This window comes from Siphateles boraxobius, unplaced genomic scaffold, assembly GCF_051911475.1.
Source record: "Siphateles boraxobius isolate OS27281-9 unplaced genomic scaffold, OSU_SipBor_1 25, whole genome shotgun sequence".
NCBI lineage: Eukaryota > Metazoa > Chordata > Actinopteri > Cypriniformes > Leuciscidae > Siphateles > Siphateles boraxobius.
The window spans coordinates 10,790,788-10,813,820 of NW_027508866.1; the positions used below are offsets into that span (position 1 = coordinate 10,790,788).

The window sequence follows — 23,033 nt, forward strand, 5'->3', positions numbered from 1 at the left end:
CCCTATGTTAAATTCCCATAAAGCAGGGCAGATTTTTATTTTTAAAGGCCAGTTATTTCATGGATCCAGGATACTATGCATCCTGATAAAGTTCCCTTGGCCTTTGGAATTAAAATATCCCCACATCATCACATTCCCTTCATCATACCTAGAGATTGGCATGGTTTTATTTCAGTTAGCCTAATACCTGGTTTGATTTGCATTGAAAGATGATCTTATGGAAAGTGCCCCATGCCAATCTCTAGGTATGGTGAAGGGAATGTGATGATGTGGGATATTTTAATTCCAAAGGCCAAGGGAACTTTATCAGGATGCATAGTATCCTGGATCCATGAAATAACTGGCCTTTAAAAATACAAATCTGCCTGACTCTATGGGAATTTAACATAGGGGTGTCCTGACTAATGCAACCTGTATTTTAAGGAAGAACATTTATTTATTAATGATACATTATTCATACACAAAGAAAATTGGTGTCCTTAAAGATTGGATTTTTCCTCATTTTTCTAATTAAGGCATTAAGATCAATTTCCAAAAGATTATTTTTTATTCCTCTTTTTAGGCAACTTTAGCATGGGTGTCCTAACTTATTCACATCACTGTATATACATATGTTTGATATATAAATATAAATATCGGCTTTATATCGCCATTGGCCACCCTGCTCTCTAAGATATCGGCATCTGCCATCAAAAAACCCATATCGGCCGACCACTAATATATACACAAGCAGAGACTTCAGACACTGAGGTGTGACATAGGGCTGGACGATTTTGGCTAAAATCATTATCACGATTAATCGAATAAGTTACCTCAATTACGATTATTGAACGATTATTTTAAAAAAAAATGTCACTGGCAAGGCTTATACTGTCATGTTCACAGTTATTTTCTCAAATGAAAGTGCATAATCCTATCTTTGTGATTCTAAAATAAGGAAACACACACAGATAGCTTTTAATGCTTATTTATTAAATATTTCAAACAATTTAATCAAACAAAGCATACAATGCTTGAAATAAAAACGTCTTAAAGTAATTTAAGTTTTAATGTAAAAAGAAAGTTTCCTAAAAATGTAGAAAATAAAGAACTTTTAAAAATAGTTATTTTTGTAAACAAAATAAATTATTGTAAATATTGCCATCTTAAAAGTAAAATATAACTTGTATAAAACTAAAAAACTAATCCTTTTCACATTGTGTAGCATTTGTAAATGCTTGTGTTATCGAAACCAGCTTTGTGGAGGCACTTGTGGCTGTGAGTTTGTCAGTATCTCTCTTTTTTCGCGTGTTTCTTTGGTACAAGCAGCTCCTGTTGCTGAGTTGACTCAGTGTTTGAGTTCCCTTTCACACAGAGGTTCCGGAAAATACACGGATAAAGTGGCCCGGGATTTCACCCGGGTTCGTTTGACTTTGGTTCATTCACACTGCCAGTGGTTTTCCGGAATCAGAGAGTGCGTTCACACACAACCAGTAAAGACACGTGACATGTCTCAGCGGCGTCTTTAGTTTGCTTATGAGCTACGATTTCTCTCTCGAGAAACCACGCTTGAGCATTTTTTTTTCTCTGATTCGAATATAAACTAGCGCATTACGTACCGTCATGCTGGCGAACGATCCCGGCTGAAGTGCCATCATGACACGGCATTGATTACGGCTTTTGTTCACACAGCGCGCGTTCCGGGACTGAACACGGCAATGTTACTATGTCCCCAACCTGGCATCAATCCAGGGTCGTGTTTGTTCTGGCAATTTCCCGGGATCAACGCGCTGTGTGAAATGGGCTCATGTTGCTTCAATGTTGCAGACTGGACGGGGCGGAGTTACATGACTAGACACGTGGTAATATGTTTTAAGGGGAAAGTACATTAACACACAGTGGGCGGAAATATTAATAGGATTAAAAAAAACGAAATAACCGAAATGGTTAAATTACGTTGGTTATAGGCTCTGAATTTCGGTTTCGATTATTTTTCGATTAATCATCCAGCCCTAGTGTGACATGACTTCGGATTGATAGAACTTCCTTTTTTGTTTTGTTTTTTCCTCACAGAGTTGCTGAATAATTTCTGGGCACATGGACATAAAAATAGGGCTGTTCTTTTAAATGGTCAATTCGTCTTAATTAGGGCCGGAACAAATTATTATTTTTTTCAATTGATCAATCTATTGATTTGCTTTTTTCGATTGGTCAAATAATCTAGCAAAAAAAAAAAATTCTCCTCACGGTTAATCTATTGAATTTTTTTCCTGAATAGTTAATTAAACCTTTGGTTAATTAAACGATAAATAATAAACAATAATTTGCCAATAAATAATAGCCTTAGCTAATCTATGTATGGACTTTTACCTAATTATACCACAAAAGATAAGGTTTATGCAGTGTAGACCTAATTAGGAAAGGTGTTTACGAGGGCTGCGTTCAGTCACTTTTTGGGATTTACAGCAGCAACTGCTTACAAGTTGGTTAACCATAGTGTGTAGTGTCGAACATGGTGGTGTCCATAAAACCGCAAAGTTTTACCAGGATCGACGGAGTGTAATTAATTATGTGTCCAATCGAGGCGCAAGTTCGTCCATTAGATATTAAATAGCCAACAGCAGCATTAAATGCTTTGTATGTAGCAGAGTTGCAGAGAGTATGTTTGAGCCGCGCATCTCGCTGCCACGGCAGCTCATAAAAAAACAGCAGCCATATTAACCACAAAATATGCGACTGACATCTCTATTCTTGTGCTGTGTAAAAATAATTTAATCTGCGTAATAGATTACATCAATGCATCGTTCCAGCCCTAATCATGTAGATAGCATTATAATTTTATTCATTATAATCAACAGTGTGAGTTTTTCACTTGCATTTTCAACAACAATTGTAACAATTCCCACAATTTTTGCAAGTTCACGCAATTTCATCGCATAAAATTGCATAAATATCCGGCATATTCCATTGTATTTTTTTAAGAAAACGTGCCGCATAATCAAGGATCTTTGCCCACAACAATCACACAAAAACTCTGATTTATGTCAAATGATTGCTTATGATTTACTTTTGATGAATTATGACAATGTTGACTCGATGATGTTTGTATTGTAATATGTTTTAAATGCTTGTAAGAGTGCATATTTTAGCTCCCTCATATGTTTGAATGAGCAACTTGAAGCAGTAAAGAAATTTAAAAATAAGTCCCGTTGTATTTTGGGCTTGTTTGTAATAAAAAATAAGTCTTGCATTATGCAGATCATTCTTTTTCTATCCACTTAATTCAACAAGTCTTAAAATTGCGACCATTTTGTGCTCGCATATGCTCCCGAAATTTAATCTGTGTGACCTCAACATTTATTTGGGAGCATTTGTGCAAATGCAAATAATTGTTGTGGTGCGACCTTTTTTCTAGAGATGCATCGGTCGACCGGTGTGGTGAAGAGATGAGTCCCACCGTAGGACCCAAGCAATCCGATTGGTCCAGAGCAAGCGTGCCGCACAAGCCCTGAAAAGTGAAGCCAAAGCGTCTCGATCGCCCCCCGGTGATTGGTCCTAGTATAGCTCATAAACCCCGCCTCCCCGTGTTATTAAATGGGACGTGAGACCAACTAAACAATTAAATTACACTACATATATCTTTTTTCCAAAGATAGTTTCTGTCATTTACTGTAGTTTTCATCACGATGATGTAATTTCAAGTGTTTGTTTTTAAAATAAGCTTGTTTTTAGTTAGTTATTTGATGCTATAAAAACGGTGCTGTGGCGTACATGATTGACAGCTGTGATTGACAGGTTCTCTGAGCAAAGTAGTCACTGAAGCAGCAACTGACTTTTTTTCGGTATCTTTGGAGGACTGAGGAGATTGGATCTTTAAATTTAATATCTAAATTTCTATAATTAATTATTTCACACCGACATAATGGTTTGTTCTGCAGCAGAGGCGCGTGCTTACGCTTGATTCAGCGGGAGTGAGGGCGGGACCAGAGTGGGACGTTGATTTCGCGGCTTTACTTCCTGCTAGCAACTGCGCATGTCTGGTCCCGAAATCGCAACTGCGCAGACTCAAGTCCCAAGATGTCAGCGCCATATCGGGACAATGGCAGCTTCACTTCTCGCCAATGGAAGAGAACGAAGGGGTGTCGTCCATCTTTTTTTACAGTCTATGGTCCAGAGCAAGTTTTATGGGTAATCGCTTAAGTGCCTGGTTACAAATACGACAGTCACTTTATTATACAAGTCGTTTGATCTACGTAATAACTACCATTCATTTCTTTTAACTTACACGTTTCAAATTCTAGTATGTCACCGAAGCTATTTAAAGTGAAATTAAACATTTTTCGTTGTTAGTGTTTTTTAGTTAGCTTGCATATGCAATTCATTTACTATATAATAGCTGTTTGTCTTTCTGTAAAACTGTGTGCACTGTAGGCTTGGGCGGTATCCAAATTTTGATACCGTCAAACCTCCTCCCAATTTTACCGGGGTATACGGTATTACCGTGACTAATTAAAAATTATGACATAAGGCTCAGACAGCGTCACCAAACTGTTGGCTTGTGTCTACACCGTTCAGAAACTGAATACCAGATCGGGCATAAAAAACACACAAAAAAAAAAATCAAGGCCAACCCGTGCACGTTGTGTCTGATCCCTGTTGACGGCATTAAATGTAATATGAGCCGGAGCCCTATTTAGACTCGACTATTTTTAATACGTGGGCCGTTATAATATGGTGGCGCCAAATTATTGTTTAACCCAGGTGCTGAGGGGGTGGTAGATATAAATACTATTTATAAATGAGCAAAATGGGACAATTAATAATATTTAATTATTTTAATTATGACAATTGTATTCATTTTATTAATTCATTTAAATTAAATTAACAAGCAACAAGCAAGAAGTGCATTTGTAAATCCGGTGACACGCGTCCATTGATTTTTATTAATACAACTTTTCTGTCAGTGCTGCAAATATTAAGTTGACGATCGCCATCTCCGTAGTGAACGCGCATATATAGAGAGAAATGCACATCATGGATTACATAATCAGAAGGTATAGGCTAGCCTTTTTCTTTTCGTTTTGAATTGTTTCGTTTAAAGAAATTGACGATTGATATCTGCGTGGTGAACGCGCGTATAGAGAGAAATGCACATCCTGGATTAATCAGAGAGTATGCTGCCTATATTTCTTTTCCTTTTGAATTGTTTCGTTTAAAGAAATTGACGAATCGCCATCTCCATAGTGAAGGATAGAGAGAAATGCACATCATGGATTAAATAATCAGAGAGTAGGCTAGCTTATTTCTTTTCGTTTGGAATAGTTTCGTTTAATTTGATGATCGCCATTTCCATATGAACGCGCATAGAGAGAAATGCACATCATGGATTAAATAATCAGCGAGTGGCCTATTTCTTTTCGTTTTGAATTGTTTCGTTTAATGAAATTTCAAGCTTTATTTAGATATCTGTCATGTCTGTGAGACATACATGTGAGTTTCGGTTAATTTATGATGAGATTTCAATGCAAGTGACCGCGGCGCGCCAGCGCACGATCATGTCATGATTATGTTGTCTGCTATATTTGTTTCTTATTTATTATTGGTTGATAAAAAAAAAAATATTAAAATTAGGATACAATTTATACAAAACGAAATTCACTGTAAAGAAAGGCCTTTTACAAAATGAAACTTAATTAAGTGGTCAATGTCTGACTCCCGATGCATCCCATCTTACTCGTGCTGTTCAGTTTTCATTATCAACGTTAAAAAAAATAACATTATAATATTTTAACAAATATAAACGAATGCGCTTATTTAATGAACTCGGGGCAAAATGCATCCTCGCAGCACTGAGTGGGTGGTTGTTTCGGAGATGCGACATTAGGTTAGAGGTGTTTCCATCTCTCGCGGTCACCTTTTTTATTGCAACATTTACAAATTGCCTAGTCAGTATTTACCGCCTCTCCCTTCTCTCTCTCTCTCTCCTCCACACTGTCACTTGATGACAACTACATAAGCATTTTTGGGCATTGAATAAATTATATTTATTTATTATATATAAGTGCCGGTAATGACGGTATTGAAACTGATACCGTTGCTATTTTAAGACCCCGCGGTATACGATATTACCGAAATACCGCCCAACCCTAGTGCACTGTGAAAAGCGCTATTCATATAAATATATTACTTGATGGGCGTTATCCCACTAAGGTGTGACTCATTTCTCTGGCGGAACCATAGACTGTAAACTTTACAGTGTAACTTTACTTGTACAGTGTAAAGGGTGGAACTCATCTCTTCATCGCACCGGCTATAAATCGGAAATGGTCAGTTTGTGCTTTAAACACACAATCGGCAACCGGCTGGTTTTTAGTTTAATTTTGGCTGAACTCTATTCCAGACACACACTGCATTGCAATAATTTCCCAGAATGTCATTTGTGTGAAAACATTACGAAGTGTGTTAAAAGGACGTTAACACAGGCCAGAGACGCAAAGAGGAGAGCGCAGACATGGAGCAGAGAAAATACCAGGCACAGCAAGATCACTGTTTGCGATGCGAAATATATGATGAAAAATATAATTATTGAAAGGGGGTTTATATAAATGTATCTCTGAAGGGAACTGACTGACTTAAGAACTTTTCCTCTTACCTCCGTATGAAGTAGTGTTTATAAGCGCTGCTAATTAATAAACAGCGGTACCCAAAGAAACGCTTCTTTTCCGTAAACGCCACCTGCTGTCAAAGTGAATTTACATTTTTATTCATTCAATCAGTCTGGTTTTGTTTTGTGCAGGTGTGTCTTATGTAGCACAATTTTACAAAGCAAAAGTCAGTCATTCTCTATTTGCTCTAAGTCTTGGAAATTATGCAATTTAATTTAAATAAATAAAAAACTGCTCATTCTACATGTGTGTTGCATCTTTGTTTGGATAGTGATTAAATGCTGTGGTTACCTATAATTTTAAATGGCTACAGATGTATGTTTTTTAAGGCCAGTTTTCCTGTTATACCGCAAATAAATAACAAATAAAAGAGCAGAAGGAAGGGGGGGGGGGGGGGCAGAAATTGGGGGCGACTCTTCAACTGGCATAGGAATTGGCAAATTTGCTTGTTAAAAAATAATGGAATCTACAATTAAAAATCATGATCGGGGCATCACTTTTGTTTTTGTTTCTCAACAAAACGTGCTGTTTTTAAATAAAATAAATCTTTTAATATATATGAATTGTAGTTGTGGTGCTTCTTATTTTTTGGTGGGTGCTCCTAAACGTTGGGAACACCAGTTCTAGTAAAAAAGTTAATTTCGATGCCCTGTTCAATGTTTAGAATATACATAATTATTAAATGCAGTTTAAAGCAGAAATATTTAAAAAGTGTATTTTCAAATAAAAAAATGTTGTTTGTAAATATGTCCGCGTATCCCTTAATTAAGAAAAATGATTAAATACAACTTCATTGTGCCCCATAAAGTTCTTAATTTTTCAAATTAGGAGCATATGTGGTCCATGGGTATTATGAAATGAGTATTAATTTCTTTGAAAAATAATTATTGCCCACTTGATCTGGATGATATATTTACCTTCTGCCAGTATATTGGTATATACCATGCATTGTATATTATTTTAGTCACGGTTTGACCTATTTTTCTTTTTGCCTTGGCCAGGTCAATGGTTGCCTCCAAAAGGCCGCTCAAGGTCTCAGATGAACGTCTCCAAACGTACCTGCAGCGACAGAATCAGCACCTGGCTGCAGCCATTACAGGCAACGACCATGAGCCTGAGGTCGACCCCTACGCTTTTGTCGACGGAGATGTTAAGTTTACCTTCTCGGATAAGAAAGACAAAGCAGGAGGAGATAGAGAATCGGGGAAGAAACATAAGGTGAGCGACACTTTTTGCAAGAGATATAATCCTATAATGCATTAGTTTTAAGGCTACACTAACATTCAAAAGTTAAGGGTTGGTAAGTTTCATTTGAATGTTTTTGAAAGACATCTTATTCTGCAATTAACTGCATTTATTTGCCAAACATATGTACGGTATTGTAAAAGTAAAGGTGCTTTTCTCTTTTTACATGCTAGTTTCAGTTTTACTTGGAAATATGCAATGTTATGTAAGTAAAATGGGCTGTGAATCCTGTTTCACATTGACTCTTTTTCCCTGTAAAAGGAATTTTAGATGCTGCAGATTCTCCATTGGCAGTGTAGCGTGTAATGTGGTGGCATCATGTCTGCTATCTTCAGCTCATGGGAGATTCCCATCTGAGATCTGAATCTGACACCCTCAAACGTGGAGGAGAGAGCATGAATAGAGGGGGCGAAGACAGTCTCTCCCATTCCTGTTGGATTTTCACACATACTTTCAGCGTCTTTTTGTGGCAGCTGCGGAGGCTGAACAAAAATCAGCTTTGTCCTTCTGTATTCTGTTACACTATCATATTTTAAGAGTTTTTATGGTACCTACTCTCAGAATTACACGTCATTTGTGTATCTTGGTACCTTATAGCCTCTTTTTGCAGTCACAGGAGAGGTTTAAGTAATTTGGGCCATATGGTACAACAACCTCATTGCTTATAGCGCATGTGTATCTATGTTACGTATAAACATACACCGCGGCGTTAATTTGTTTTAAAATACAGTCTACATAGAAAATTGGCTTCGAAACTCCTGTACTCCACCCCAGGGTTCTGCTATCGATTACGGGGCGGAGTGATTTGCATGTACAGGCGTTTATTACGGAGTTGGTCATTAGGATGTGAAGTGTGTGTATGGAGGAACAGATTACACTCTTTATGCAGAGAGACGGCCTGCAGCGTAATGAAATTATGCATGGCGTAATGAATCTCCGCATAGCGTGCGGCTTGCATTGTAATGGTGGCTCTGGGAGGTGCAGGTTGCGTGAGGGGCAGGTTAAGGGTCTGGGGTGGGTTTCTAAGGTGCTGAGGGGAAAGCTGTTGTCCCATTAGCCTATATTACAATGTTATTTATTATACTGTACGTGGAAGATTTGGTTAATTTGGTGGCAAAGTATAAGTATATGCTTCCACCCTTCCTCCCTCCCTCTCTTTGGTTGTCTCCTGTTTCTCTCCTTGGCGCTTTACTCTTTTACCATCACCTTTTCTGATTGGTCACTTTCTTCTCTGTAATTAATTAACGTGATCAATAACTGATGCACTCTGGACTGTTTTATTGTATTTTATGGAAATGAATCATTGAGTGCTCAATTCTTAAATATTGACGACTTCACTGAAAAAATGGTAACTTGATGTAAAAGCATGGTAAAAGATGGTAACTACATCTGTATTTAGCTGCTTAATAGTCCTGAAGTGTCAACTAGTCTCTCCCTTGTGAAGGCCTCCTTCCCTTTACCTCTGTACTGATAAAACGTTGTCGGGGTAATTCCGATTCACGTGGCTATGCGGAAGCAAAACACCAAAAATTCTCAGAGCCACCAGGCACTGTTATGTGCAAATACGCGTCCGGATCGCATTCAAGTTTTTTTTGTTAGAACGGTGTCGTGTTAGCGGCCCCTAAGTTAATAACTAATGATCGTTGTGATGGAAGTGAATCAATCAAAACTAACTTGAGCTGGACAATAACTTTATTCTAAAGCTGCTGTAAAGCCAAAACAATCTCTGTTACTTTAATTTCCTATTATCACTGTAAAGCTGCTTTGAAACAGTCCATATTGTTAAAAGCACTATATAAATGAAGGTGACTTGACTTGACTTGGTTTTACTCAAGTCAAAAATATTACTTAACATCACCTAATCAACATAAATACATTAATTTATACCAACAAAACTATTTTTATGGGTTAAATAGTATAGAAATAGCTCTTCAAGGTAACAGTTGCAGGTTGCCACTTTTTAAAGTGTATATGTTTTGTTTTTTCTCAACTTACTTGCCATTGATATGTGCCAGAAAGTACATTTTGGACCCTGCATATATAATCTAACATAACCTTTGTGCATCTGTGGCTTATATATTTCATTTTTAAACATTTCCTATTTTATTTTGCTCTCTTGCAGGGAGAAGATGGCAGTGCTGCTCTATCAGATGGTAAGGATTGTCCTGTTACACTCCAGTGACTCTCTCATGAACCCTCTCAAACCCTGAGTCCATTTATTTTATTTGAAATAGGTTCCCTGTTGACAGCTTGGGCTGGTTTAGTGTATTGTTGCCCATAAAGGTTAAATGTGTTCGCTTGGTGAGGGAAAGGGCTTGTCCTCAAGCCCAGGCTGTGGTTACGCTAGATAAAGCTGGAGAACAGGACCGTGTTAAGCTCTCTCTCTTTCTCTCTTGCTCAGATGCTCAGCGGGCTGCGGCCAATAACCGGGCCGCTTCCACCAGCCTCATACATGATTCAGACCTGGCAGTCTCCATCAAAGACCTGGACAACCTCTTCAACTCAGATGAGGATGAACAAACGGTCAGTATCAAGCCGTATTTCTGTTTTCTTTTTCTATTATGTCTCCCCTGAATGACTTTTTGTCACTGTGAATTTTTCTCACAATCTGACGCGAGGACTCAGAGTTCATCGCCATACATTATTAGAAGTAGAAATATATTATATGTACTCAAAATAATTACTGTTTAAATTGCCATTGCTTTGCTATTGGAAAATAAGGGTATGTTGTAATGGAAATGTATTTTCTTTAGAGAAATTGCTGTAATTTGAATGAATCATAGTTTTGATTTTTGCCTAATTTGTGTATTTCTCCATAGCCTGGAGCACGGAGAGCTGTAAATGGAGCAGATGAGAAGTTTGGCAGCAAGGAGTCGAAGCCAGCCACACTGGACCCTGTCTCCTGTATAAGTGAGTACAGTCTCTGTCTCTACAAGTATAGAAGTTTTACTTCATCGTTGAACTCTGTATACTGCTCCCTGCTGGCCACTGTGACAACTTTTACATCGCACGCAGACAAGCAGGGACATCATGCATATATTTATTTGAGAGGGAGCAGCATATTCATTTTCTATTGCAATTGGAAAAGTTTTTTGTATAGATTTTGACAATTATTATTTTTGTTTTCCACAAGAATAAGTAGGAAATAGGCTTATGAGATGGCTTGAAACAACATACTTGCCATGGATGTACTGCCTCATGCATCTTCCTTCTATCCTTTCACTTACATGTCATCTTTCTCTCTGCCCATCCCTCCCTCAGGCACGGCTGATCTACACCAGATGTTCCCTACGCCTCCGTCTTTAGAGCAGCACATCATGGGTTACTCCCCCATGAACATGGGCAGTAAAGATGGCTGTATGGAGCCTGGCTCTGGCCTCAACACTCTGGATGGCTCTACTGTTCTGGGTGGCCAGTTTAAAATCGAGGTGGAAGAGAGTTTTTGCAGCCCCAAACCTTCTGAAATCAAGGTGAGATGCTGTGTGCAGTACAACAAGTTTCCAGCGTCAAGTCATTTTTCTGTCCTTACAGAAAGCGAAATGTTGTGCAGAATGACACAATCACAGCCAATCAAAATGCACTTCATGCTTAATATTAGGATTTTTGTTTTTGCAGGGACTGTTCTAAGATCTGTAAAATTGTGTTGGAATTTGCTTGTGTGCATTTTAGGGGTCAATTTACTTTTTTTTCCTTACTGTCAACCGAAGTTTGTTAACCATTAACAGACAAGATTATGTTAAATTAGAATTGCATTAAATTGGAATAATAAGTGTTTGTGACCCATTAATGGTGACAACAACAAAAGAAATTCCCAGGTGTTTACATGTGTAAATAACAGCATGATCGTATTATCACACACCTGCGGCGCTTCTGTGAATGGATAAAAACATAATAAAATCCTATGTAAAAAAGGAATATATAGACCTATACGCAAAATATATTTCACTTCAATAATTAACAGATTAACAAAATGAAAGAGAAAACTGCGACAAGTAATGTATGCTGAGATTCGGCTCATTTTTGTAGTGTGCCTCCAAAACAAGTTCACGGAGAGTAAACCAAGATGGCAGAAGCTGCATAAAGATGGCAGAAGCCGCAACTAAAATATAGCCTATAGGGACATAGTATATATAGTGTTATAGTGTTTATAATGTTTAAACACTTTGCATTATTTTACATTATTTCTGAATGTGATATATTTTTCTCTCAAAAACGCAATTTTAAATGCGTAGCATATTTTTTTTAACAATGCAGCAAACGGTTTAAAATATCTCGAAAAATTAAAAAAAATACTTAAATGACTTTTTAAACCATTTAACTGATAGTATTGAACTAAATCAACAACTGACTTCAGCGGAACATCAGCGGAAATGCATCATTTTCCTGTTATCACTGTAAAGCTGCTTTGAAACAATCTGTATTGTATAAAGCGCTTTATAATTAAAGGTGACTTGACGACTTATTAATCGGTCAAAGTTCTTACTGTCGGTTAACAGTTAACCAGTTAATTATGAGCATCCTGAGTGCATTTACTCTTTTGAGTGCGTCTTGTGAGTCACTTCTATTTTTTTGCTGAAGAATATGGACTTATACAACAGCGGATTTAACATTTTGTTTCTTTCTCTCTCTCTTCAGGACTTCTCATTTGTGTACAAGCCTGAGTTTTGTCAACCGTTTGTAGGCTGCTCCATGTTTGCCCCCCTGAAGTCTTTGCCTAGTCAGTGCCTGCCCCCTATCAAACTGCCTGATGAGTGTGTTTACAGGCCCAGCTGGACTGTGGGAAAACTGGAGCTACTCAACTCTGTACCTGCTATGTCCCTTTTCAGCAAGGATGGGTGAGTTTCACATCTGGGGTGACCCACAAATTCATTGAACCTACTGAATGAAAAACACAACAGAGCCAACAACCTCAGCCATTATATATATCTTTACACAGAAATGTCTGGTTCATATTTCGTCTGGGTGAAGGAATGAGCTGTGCAGTTTCATGTAACTACGTACTCAAGAATGCGTGACGCTCATGGTATTTTCAGTGGCTGCCGTCTCACAATATGAAGACGTGAACACATGAACATCTCTGAGAGAACGCTTAATGTGCATTTCATAATTTTATTTGAGAAAAACTATTGTCAAATACACTGAAACTCTAAGGTCTTCGCTACAACCCGTCAAAATAAATTTTCGGTTTAGCCTGAAGAAATTATCACCCTACTATAGTACAATAGAATGTACTTATCATAATAAAAACAATAACTTAAAAAAAAACGCACATTTTTAAAGGGATAGTTCACCCAAAAAGGAACATTTTGTCATCATTTACTCACCCTCATGTTGCTCCAAACCTGTATGAGTTTCTTTCTTCTGTTGAAAACAAAAGAGGATATTTTAAAGAATGTTGGTTATGGGATCAAGTCAGTGGGTTAATTTATTATTTGATTACATTAAAAGATTAATTAAATTGTTAGTTTAATGCATTCAGTTGATTACCATCGTTTTTGATAATATTTTGTTAAAGATGCACCATTTTCTTATGGCCGATTCCGATTTCTGATTTTTTTGTAAGTGTGACCTGCCGATTCCGATTTTCAATTATGATGCATTTAATTATAGAATAACTATAATTGACAGCATATACAAACAGAAATCTACTTTTCTTCAATGCAATTTAAAAAAAATAAAAAACAAACAAATAAAAAGACAAACAATAGCACAAATAAATGCAGTAGAATATGAAATAAAACACAAGTTTTTCAGGTGGGTATACAGTATATTCATGTAAGAAATACTACAGAAATTAAAGTAATCAAATGTAAAATAACACTGTATAGTCTTTATTGCGAAAATTAAACATGGATGAATGCTTACAAGTAATTACAAAAGTTATTCGGTCAAGATCAGTGAGTGGTTTTCTCTTCGTCTTTTGTTCTTTGATTAACATTAAAAACACAGACAGCAGCAGGAACATTAGACTACTGTCACTTTAAGAGTTTATGCACGGATCCAATATACTGTTACACAACTTGCGTTATCTTTCTCAACTAATTAGGTTCCAAAACTTACTGTTTAACATAATTTTGTGTGTATTTGACCGTTTATTAAGCACAGTAAGCCACTCATTTTGGTATTTGCGACTCACAAAGTTCTTGAGACTGAGAGGCGGCTTGTGAGCGTCACTTATATAGATCAATGGTCCGTTCACTTTTGGTGTAAGCGTGAAACCTGCTGGGATTAGTAAAATTATGCGAAGTACAGACAAGTGATGAGACGAGGGAGTGTGAGGAGGCAGGTTATTCCCTGTGCCACTGGCAACAAAACGGACCAGCTTGGAATCGTTTACCGGTCTGGGCCGATCATGCGGAACAACTTGACTATTGATTGATTTTGAGTATTGGAATTAGAAGAAACAAAACAAAAAAATGGTTTGAAGTTTGTTATAATAAAGCATTTGTTCAACAAAAAACCCACCCTGTTTTCATTCATTTAATGGTCATTTTAACTGATGATGCTGATAATGATGATAATAATAATAATAATTTATTGTTTAATAGCGTATATACCATGAAACCGTGATATGTTTGGAGACTATTATCATACCGTGAAAATCTCATACTGTTACAACCCTAACTGTAAGTACTAACTCATGTTCTGTGCAATCAGTACACACCTTTTGTTCTTAGTAATGGCAAATAGAGAATAAAAGCGAAGAACAGGTGTTAACTGTTAACACTAGTAATGAGGTTGTCAAATCCATCTGTTGCCACTTTCCTTTTATTTTCTTAAATTTAAAGCTGGTTATTCCAGAGCTTCTTCACTGTCCTCAATCAAACAACTGTCATCTGGATTGCTTTTTCATCTGATGTTTTGAACCTGTTTTCAACTCAACTACATTCTTTTATTCTATTAGGCTGAAGTTAGGCTTGAGTTACGCTGCTTAAATGCATTGTGTTTTTATACTGCAGCAATATCGAAGCAGATGAAAAAATAATCCAATAAAGTTATTTTCATACATTAATCTCAGAGAGCAAAGAGAACACTGTGTTCTTGAACATCATATTTGATGTTAGTAGAAATTCAGTGAAATCAAGAGAGAGGAGGGGGTAGTGTTACGAATGGTCGTTGACTGTGATAAGTCTGGTTGTAAAGTCTACGTTTAAGTCAGTTCAAAAGCCCTTTAAGAGCTAGTTAGGCTTCTTTTATAACCCACAGCAGCTGGGGGGGAGAGGGCCGCGTCTTCAAATGGGGGACCTTCAAACGCCTGCCTGTTTTTAAAGGCCACCGGGAGCCACACTGCATTCTCACACACAGACACACACACAGTCCATGTGGCACAAGCTGTGCTTTCATTTCTTGCACAGCTGCCTGTTGGACCGTCTGTCTAAAAATAGTTTCTTCTCCCTCCCCCTGGAGGTGGTCTTAGGATACAAGTACAGTACTGCAGCTCATAATATATGTCCACTGTGTTATATCCAATAATCTTTTATGTTGGTGAGAACAGGATTGATGAGACATTTTAAATGTCGCTCATTTGTTGTAGGGCTTGATTTCAGTGATGCCCAAATTACCCTCTTGTCTTTTTTCTGCTTTCTTCACTCTAGTGAAAACAATGCTATGGAGCAAGAGTACATCCAGACGTATACACCCACTCAAACTCACACGCCATTCTTGTCTAACAGCGCCCCGCCCAGCAATAGTGGCACAAACATCCTCCCGTCTCCTGCCACTCCTCGTTTTTCAGCTCCTACCCCTCGTACCCCACGGACACCCCGGACGCCCAGAGGCCCAGCCAGCGTACAAGGTTCCCTCAAATATGAGAACTCGGACCTGTACTCGCCAGCCTCAACACCCTCCACCTGCAGGCCGCTCAACTCTGTGGAACCTGCGACGGTTCCCTCCATCCCCGAAGCCCACAGCCTTTACGTCAACCTCATCCTGTCGGAGTCTGTCATGAACCTGTTCAAGGACTGCAACTTCGACAGCTGCTGCATCTGCGTATGCAACATGAACATCAAAGGCGGCGACGTGGGCATCTACATCAGCGACCCCAACATGGAGGCCCAGTATCCCTGTGGGTGCGGCTTCAGTGCCGTTGTCAATCGGCGCTACGGTAATGGCTCCGGCCTCTTCCTGGAAGATGAGCTGGATATCATCGGACGGGGTTCGGATGTGAGCCAGGAGGCGGAGAAGCGCTTTGAGGCGTTACGGAGCATGTCGCTGGAGAAGACAGGGGGTGGAGGCAAGGATCGAGTCCCGGACGAGCTTATCTCTCTCCTGCAGGATCAGTGCACTAATCCCTTCTCCCCCATCCTGGCATTGGACCCCGAGGGACTGTCTTCCCAAGGGCCAGGGGGCGCCACTGTACCACCATGTGTGCGTGTGGAGGAGAGGGACTTCCACAACGATTGTTACTTGGCTCTAGAACACGGGCGGCAGTTCATGGACAACATGTCCGGTGGGAAGGTGGATGAGACCCTGGTGAAGAGCACGTGTTTGCACCATTGGGCCAAACGCAGCGGTAAGAGCTTAGAGCACTTTCAACGTTTGTTCACGTCTTTTTAAAAAAAAAAAACAATTCCTCTCATTAAGCTGTCTCATCTTAATTATCACTAATAAAATCACAAAAAGAGGAAGACAATCACATATACAAAATATAAAATAGCCATAACAACTTGGTCCCAATTGACCCTACTTACTTTCATACACATTCCTGGGGCCGGTTGCATAAACCGCTAAGACTAGTCTTACGGGTTAGACACCAATTTTTTTTTTTCTTTAAGACTGTTCATAGCTTTTTTTAAATCAGTTACATAACAACGTAGATTAGCCTAATTTAATACCGAAAAGTAAAACTGACATCCCCAGACTAACTGCTAGTGGGTCACACTAGAACTTAAGACACTGTCTTAACATAATGGCTATGTTTATCCTTCCTTTTACAGATTTAAGAGTGTTGACCAAATATTACCACTTATGTGTTGTTCTAGTAATACATTGAAATTTCGGCAGCCAAAAATATTTTTCATTTTGGACAAAAGTAGTTTTGGAGTGTAAACTTTTGCACTTGTTTTTTGGTTAAATGAAAACTTAATATTTGGTTATGGTGTTTTTCATAAAAATATTGTTTTGGTGCATTACTATATTCTACTCATGTTTATATATGATTGTAAATATTGAATATTGACTATATAGACATTATTGTCTATATTAATCTCTCTCTCTCTCTCTCTCTCCCTCTCTCTCTCTCTCTCTCTCTCTCTCTCTCCCCCTCTCTCTCTCTCTCTCTCCCTCTCTCTCTCTCTCTCTCCCTCTCTCTCTCTCTCTCTCTCTCTCTCTCTCCCTCTCCCTCTCTCTCTCTCTCTCTCTCTCTCTCTCTCTCTCTCTCTACAGCGGTGGATGTGAGCGGGCTGTGCTCTCAGGATGTGTTGAGAGTTCTTCTCTCTCTCCAGCCTGTTCTCCAGGATGCCATCCAGAAGAAGAGGACCGTTCGCTCCTGGGGAGTCCAGGGGCCTCTCACATGGCAGCAGTTTCACAAGATGGCTGGAAGAGGGTCTTACGGTGAGCAACAAGGGTACTTAAAAGACTAAAAAGGCCAACACAATTTTTGGAGGGGAAATGTTCAAAATCATTATTGTTATGGATAATTCTGTATTCAAGATTGTTAATATACTTTGAAACTGATGTCAGGGGAATCTTGGTACCGCTCTCCTGTAATGGTTATGCAGTATGCAATTAATGCTGCACATGCGTGTTGCAGGCCATCGCACTGGTGCCAGTATCAATTTTCCTAACTGATAAGCGCTCCCATTTTTGATGCATATGAGAAACATTAAACCGCAAACGTGCCAAAAGCGAAAGGAAATATAGCTGTTCGTTTGAACCGCACCACAGACCATTTATCAGATCAGTTCAAAGCACACCACAGCGTGAGCTTAGAGCGAATGCATTTACTTACTGACCGTTTCAATCACACCACCACTAAACAGCACTGTAAGATCCAGTGAGAATTGTTTAAATTTGGCACAGAGCTCTCCCATGCAAACCACAAATCAAATGCCTTCTGATTTAAACTAGTTTAAAGCCAGATTAAACGGCGTTGAAAACAACATTGAACGGAAAACAGGAGTAACATTGAGTCACAGCAACACGGTTAGAAGGCTTTCAATCCACACGTTTCCATTCACCATGATTTACTGTAGTAATAAACCATGGGATTGTTTTCATAACTGAAACCATGGGATTGTGGTAGAAATGTGGGATATTCATATAAAATTGTATTATAATTGTTTTTCTTAACAAATATCAAAGAAGTCAATGTTAGTTTTAGTTGTTAGTTTTGATTGTAGGAGAAAATGGTTAATTTTAACGGGTTTAAACTCGTCTTTGTCTCAACGTCACAGGATGTGACTTTTTTTTGTACAATAGTACGGCAATGACTCATCGGTGTCTCATAATTATTCATGAGACTGCGTGTCCTTATCCGATGGGAAAGACGCCACACTTAATTTTTCGCGAAAGCAGCACACGTTGATTTCCTAGGACAAGCTCTTCAAACAGTGAGAGACCCATTTATGGATCAAAAATGGATGCTTTGTAAGAGTTTCTGCGTCGCATAAGTTCTTTTCAGTAGATCCTTACCCTTTGACACAAACGCAATTCATCCACACTGTGTAACCGCTCTTTACGGTCCTTTAACCGATCAAATGGCTTATTACAACCACGTAGTCTCAAAGTTATCAAAGATGCAACAGCGTGCATTTATTTGTGCACTAAATCATAGCTGTCACAGAATATGTATGTATTTGTGTAATTTACGTTGAGCTTAATAAACCATGTGTATGTTGTGTTGCGTGTAATGGTAATTTGCAGCTTGCATTTGTGGGAAGCTTTGATGCTTTTAATGAGAGCGAAATAAAATTGTTTGAATCAGAAGCCGTTGCTGTGTTGTCAGCCTCCACTCCACGGCTCACAACGCCCACTTTTGTAGCATTTTTCAAACTGTGGTGAGAACTGACCGATGCTGAAACAAATATGACCCTTTAATTTGTGAAATGCTCACTTGTTTGACGTGTTTGTCATGTTCTGATGATAAAACCACAATTAACTGTCTGGGTTCTACAACTTTCACTCAGTACCAAAAATCTGTCTTTAAACTTGAAAGAAGTAAATATTTGACATTTATCGTGATAATTATCGATATTGGCTGATATGAATTTTTTTGTGGTGATAATTTTTTTGGCCATATTGCCCAGCCCTACTCTCCTGTCACTCTGACTCTCACTTTATTTCCTAATTTGCTCCTCTCCAGGCACGGATGAGTCTCCGGAGCCTCTGCCTATTCCTACCTTCCTGGTTGGGTATGAGTATGACTTTGTGGTGCTGTCTCCCTTTGGCCTGCCGTACTGGGAGAAGCTACTGCTTGATCCCTTTGGCTCACAAAGAGATGTAGGATATCTGGTCCTTTGCCCGGACAGCGATGCTCTCCTCACCGGAGCAAAGAGCTTCTTCAGAGAGTTGACAGCGGTCTACGAGGTGAGGGAGTTTGTCAATCTTTACTTGAATGTTCCACTGAGATTTTTGACTGCCACTATTAGGGATGGGAATTGATAAGATTTTATCAATATCAATGACGATTCTTCTTATCGATCCGATTCTTTAACGATTCTCTTATCGATTGCACTGTATAGAAAAAAGTAGTCATATTCTTTTTCGGCAAAAAAACAAGTGGTTTTATTTGTTTTAAAGCTTACACTTGAGTAAGCAAACTGAATAATGAATAAGATTTACAAAATAAACAAACACTTATGTAAATACAAGCATACAGGTCAGAAACTATTCCTCCTAAAATAGAATTAAAACTATTCTCTATAAAAACGGATGGAATAGTTCCATAATACAGTGTTTTCGTAGAATATGCCTGTTATTTGTAAATCGCCGGCCAGTGATATTTAACATGACATTACCCTGTTCAACGGAGGTTACAGTGCTGCTAGCTTGGGCAGTTGTACACAGCGGATCAAAAACACTACATTCCTGCAATTTAATATCATGGGTAGATATATGCTTAAGCATGTTGCTTGTATTTGGACCCTTACACAAAATAACAGCCTTGTAGTTAATGCAAACAGCATCATTTTCGTCCCGTTTAGTAAAATAAAGCCACGCTTTAGATCCGTCTCTTCCCCTCCATGATTCCCTCCTTTGCTCAAATGGCTTTGACGTCATGACGCACAGATGCATAGGACGCCGTGCTATGGTGCCCGATAAAGGACAAAAGGGAAAGTTGTGAGTGCACGGTCTGTATATTATGGCTGGGACTCGGAGCAGGAGCATCGATAAGAGGAATCGTTAACGTCGAGGGCATACAATATCGATGGTTCATAAAACTTAGAACCGGTTCTCGAGTCGAACCGGTTTTCAATTCCCATCCCTAGCCACTATCCACCTTATTTTTCAACTAAGAAGTGAGCTTTTTCCAGTGAATGTGAGACTTCCTAATTCATTAGCCGCTATAAGTTAATGACAAAGTGCAGTAAACTGTAAAAGTATTTGCGGAACAAACCAGTGTGTTTATGATTACGATAATAAACTAAAATGATATAATAAAAAGCACATTTCAACATCAATCAGCATTACAGAGTGTTGCTGTACTGCCAAAATAACTGTAACTGACTGACACTGGAAGCTTTGCATGTTCAAATTAAAAATGTTCATGCCCACTCTTATGTTATAAATATTGTTGATAAATACAATCTAACTATCCAATAACATGATCCACTTTTTTTAAGTGATGTACCAAAATGGATAGTTCATTTTAGTTTCTGTGTCCACTGCATTTCCTGGCTTCCCTGTACTGCTTTCTTATTGGTCTCTTTCTGTTTCTGCCCAACAGTCTTGTAAGCTCGGTCAGCATCGACCAATCTCCAAAGTGTATGCTGATGGCATTGTTAGAGTAGGTGGAGCTGCTGCCAAGAAGCACTCAGAACAGCCAGTCAACGATTGGTTCCTGAAAGCGGCTGGTGGCAGCAGTGATGCATTTGCCAAGCTCAAGCTGTTTGCGCAAGTCTGCAGACATGACCTCGGTAAGACCATCTCTCTCTCTCTCTCTCTCTCTCTCTCCCTTTCTCTCTCTCTCTATTATTACTGTTGTCATGGAAATAAATCAAACAGTATTTCTCACTAATCTTTGTTTTATCCCTTCTGTTTCTTCAGCTCCATACCTCGCTACACAGCTATTGGACAGCTCCCTCCTCATTCAGCCAAACCCTATCCCTTCTTCCTCCCAATCATCTTCCTCGCAATCCTCCTCCAACTTACAAACCTCAATGGTGTCCGGAGGCTCCGCCCTCAACAACAACAACGCTGCCAGCAACAGTGGCTCAGGCCTGTCAGGCAACACCAATAACACCTCCTCCTCCTCAGGCCCTCAGGGCAGCAGCATCCAGTCTGCCAAGCCCAGCTCGTTCCCTCCCTATGGAAGCATGGGAGTCCAAGGTAACAGCTCCCAGTCTGGGGCTCTGGGCCAGCAGGCTGTCACCCAGAACTCGAGCCTCTCTGGAGACAATTCAGCCGTCAACAGCCAGACTCAGGGGCCATCTGAACCACCAGAGAGGTACGCAATGTATTTATTGCTTTTTTCTGTCTTAATAGTGGCATCAGGTATACATTTACCCTGAAATTATGATGCAACTCGTAAAAGTGTTAATATATTTAGGTTTTGTTTTAACAGCACATTAAAGACCCTTTCTTTTCCCCATTTTTTTTTCAGCACTATGGAGAGAGAAAAGGTTGGAGTTCCCACAGACGGCGAGTCCCACGCCATCACGTACCCACCTGCCATCATGATTTATGTTGTGGACCCCTTCTCATACGAGGAGGCGGAGCCAGGGACGTCACAATCAAGCATGTGGACGATGGGACTCCTCCGCTGCTACCTGGAGATGCTGCAGGTTCTACCAGCTCATATACGCAACTCTGTGTTTGTACAGGTAGATACAATCGCTTTACCTGATACTCTACAGTGGACACATCTTTAAAAGCCAATTTAACATTTCACAATGATCTTTGGATGGATGCGAATGGAAGTCAACGGAACAAAAAGTCTAGCCCAGTGGTTCCTCAATAACTTCCAAGGGGGCCTCAAGATGACTATACATTTTTTAAGAGAAAACAAATATTAAAATCAGCTAATAATCTATACGTTTTAATTTTAATAAACTGCCTCAACAACTGAAACCAGGGTTACCATGGTTTGGAAACACCTGGGTATATGTGGAAGCCTAATTTTAAGAATGTGATTTTTAGATCTGGAAAAATTTATGTAAAATCTTAAAACTCCATGGCCATTTTATAATGAATATACATGTTTGTATTTATACCAAGCTCTAAAATATTTTATCAGATTGTGAAATTGAATAAAAAATATTCTGATAATTATCTTTCATCTCTATCCAGTTAATTTAAGAACAAGAATGAAAATTCATTGTAATCAAAAAAAGTTCAGAACCACTGGTCTAGTGTGATTTTATTGCTACCGTTTCTTTCCTTTTTGACACCAGAAGAATTTATATAAAGATAATAGTGAAACGAATCACTGTTTTACATCTGTGTACTTTGTGTTCTTAGATTGTCCCCTGTCAGTACCTGCTTCAACCTGTGAGGAGTGAGGAAAGGCACCTCTACGCCCAACACCTCAAGTCTCTAGCCTTCTCTGTCTTCACCCAGTGCAGAAGACCCCTCCCAACCTCCACCAATGTGAAGTCACTGACGGGTTTCGGCCCCGGCCTTGCCCTCGACACCTCCCTCAGGAATCCAGATGTAAGTAAGGGTCCAGCAGTTTGATCGTTTGATAAATTCAGAAGCATTTGCCTTTCCATTGTATGGGACAGAGTAGCTCAGACAGCCACAAAAATATCTTAAATCTCAAAAATATAAAGTGTTCCTGTTTTAAAAGTTAAAGTGCTAAAGCTCTGCCAATACCTTAGACTGACTGAGCTGTTGCTCTGCCATGTTAAAGTGCCAGTTCCTTGTGTGAAAATGAACCCCCTGATTTGAGGCTCCCAGAGCCTGTGGTTCTAACCTCCTCCATAGAGCTCCTGCACCGTCAGCCCATTCAAGCTCTATAGTGGTGTATGAGAACCCGGTGACGTG

At 39.1% G+C, this 23,033-nt stretch overlaps 1 protein-coding gene across 1 annotated transcript in view; it reads left to right on the forward strand.

Moving 5' to 3' along the window:
- Positions 1–23,033, forward strand: part of med13a (mediator complex subunit 13a) — a 97,348-nt gene that overhangs the window by 68,962 nt on the left and 5,353 nt on the right. The window contains exons 10-22 of the mRNA XM_077242563.1: positions 7,646–7,862; positions 10,012–10,042; positions 10,291–10,412; positions 10,709–10,799; positions 11,151–11,359; positions 12,525–12,724; positions 15,485–16,401; positions 17,274–17,441; positions 19,192–19,415; positions 20,776–20,965; positions 21,096–21,495; positions 21,652–21,871; positions 22,509–22,700. Coding sequence (XP_077098678.1) covers positions 7,646–7,862; positions 10,012–10,042; positions 10,291–10,412; positions 10,709–10,799; positions 11,151–11,359; positions 12,525–12,724; positions 15,485–16,401; positions 17,274–17,441; positions 19,192–19,415; positions 20,776–20,965; positions 21,096–21,495; positions 21,652–21,871; positions 22,509–22,700 — 3,181 coding nt within the window. The remainder of the gene's footprint in view (positions 1–7,645; positions 7,863–10,011; positions 10,043–10,290; positions 10,413–10,708; positions 10,800–11,150; positions 11,360–12,524; positions 12,725–15,484; positions 16,402–17,273; positions 17,442–19,191; positions 19,416–20,775; positions 20,966–21,095; positions 21,496–21,651; positions 21,872–22,508; positions 22,701–23,033) is intronic.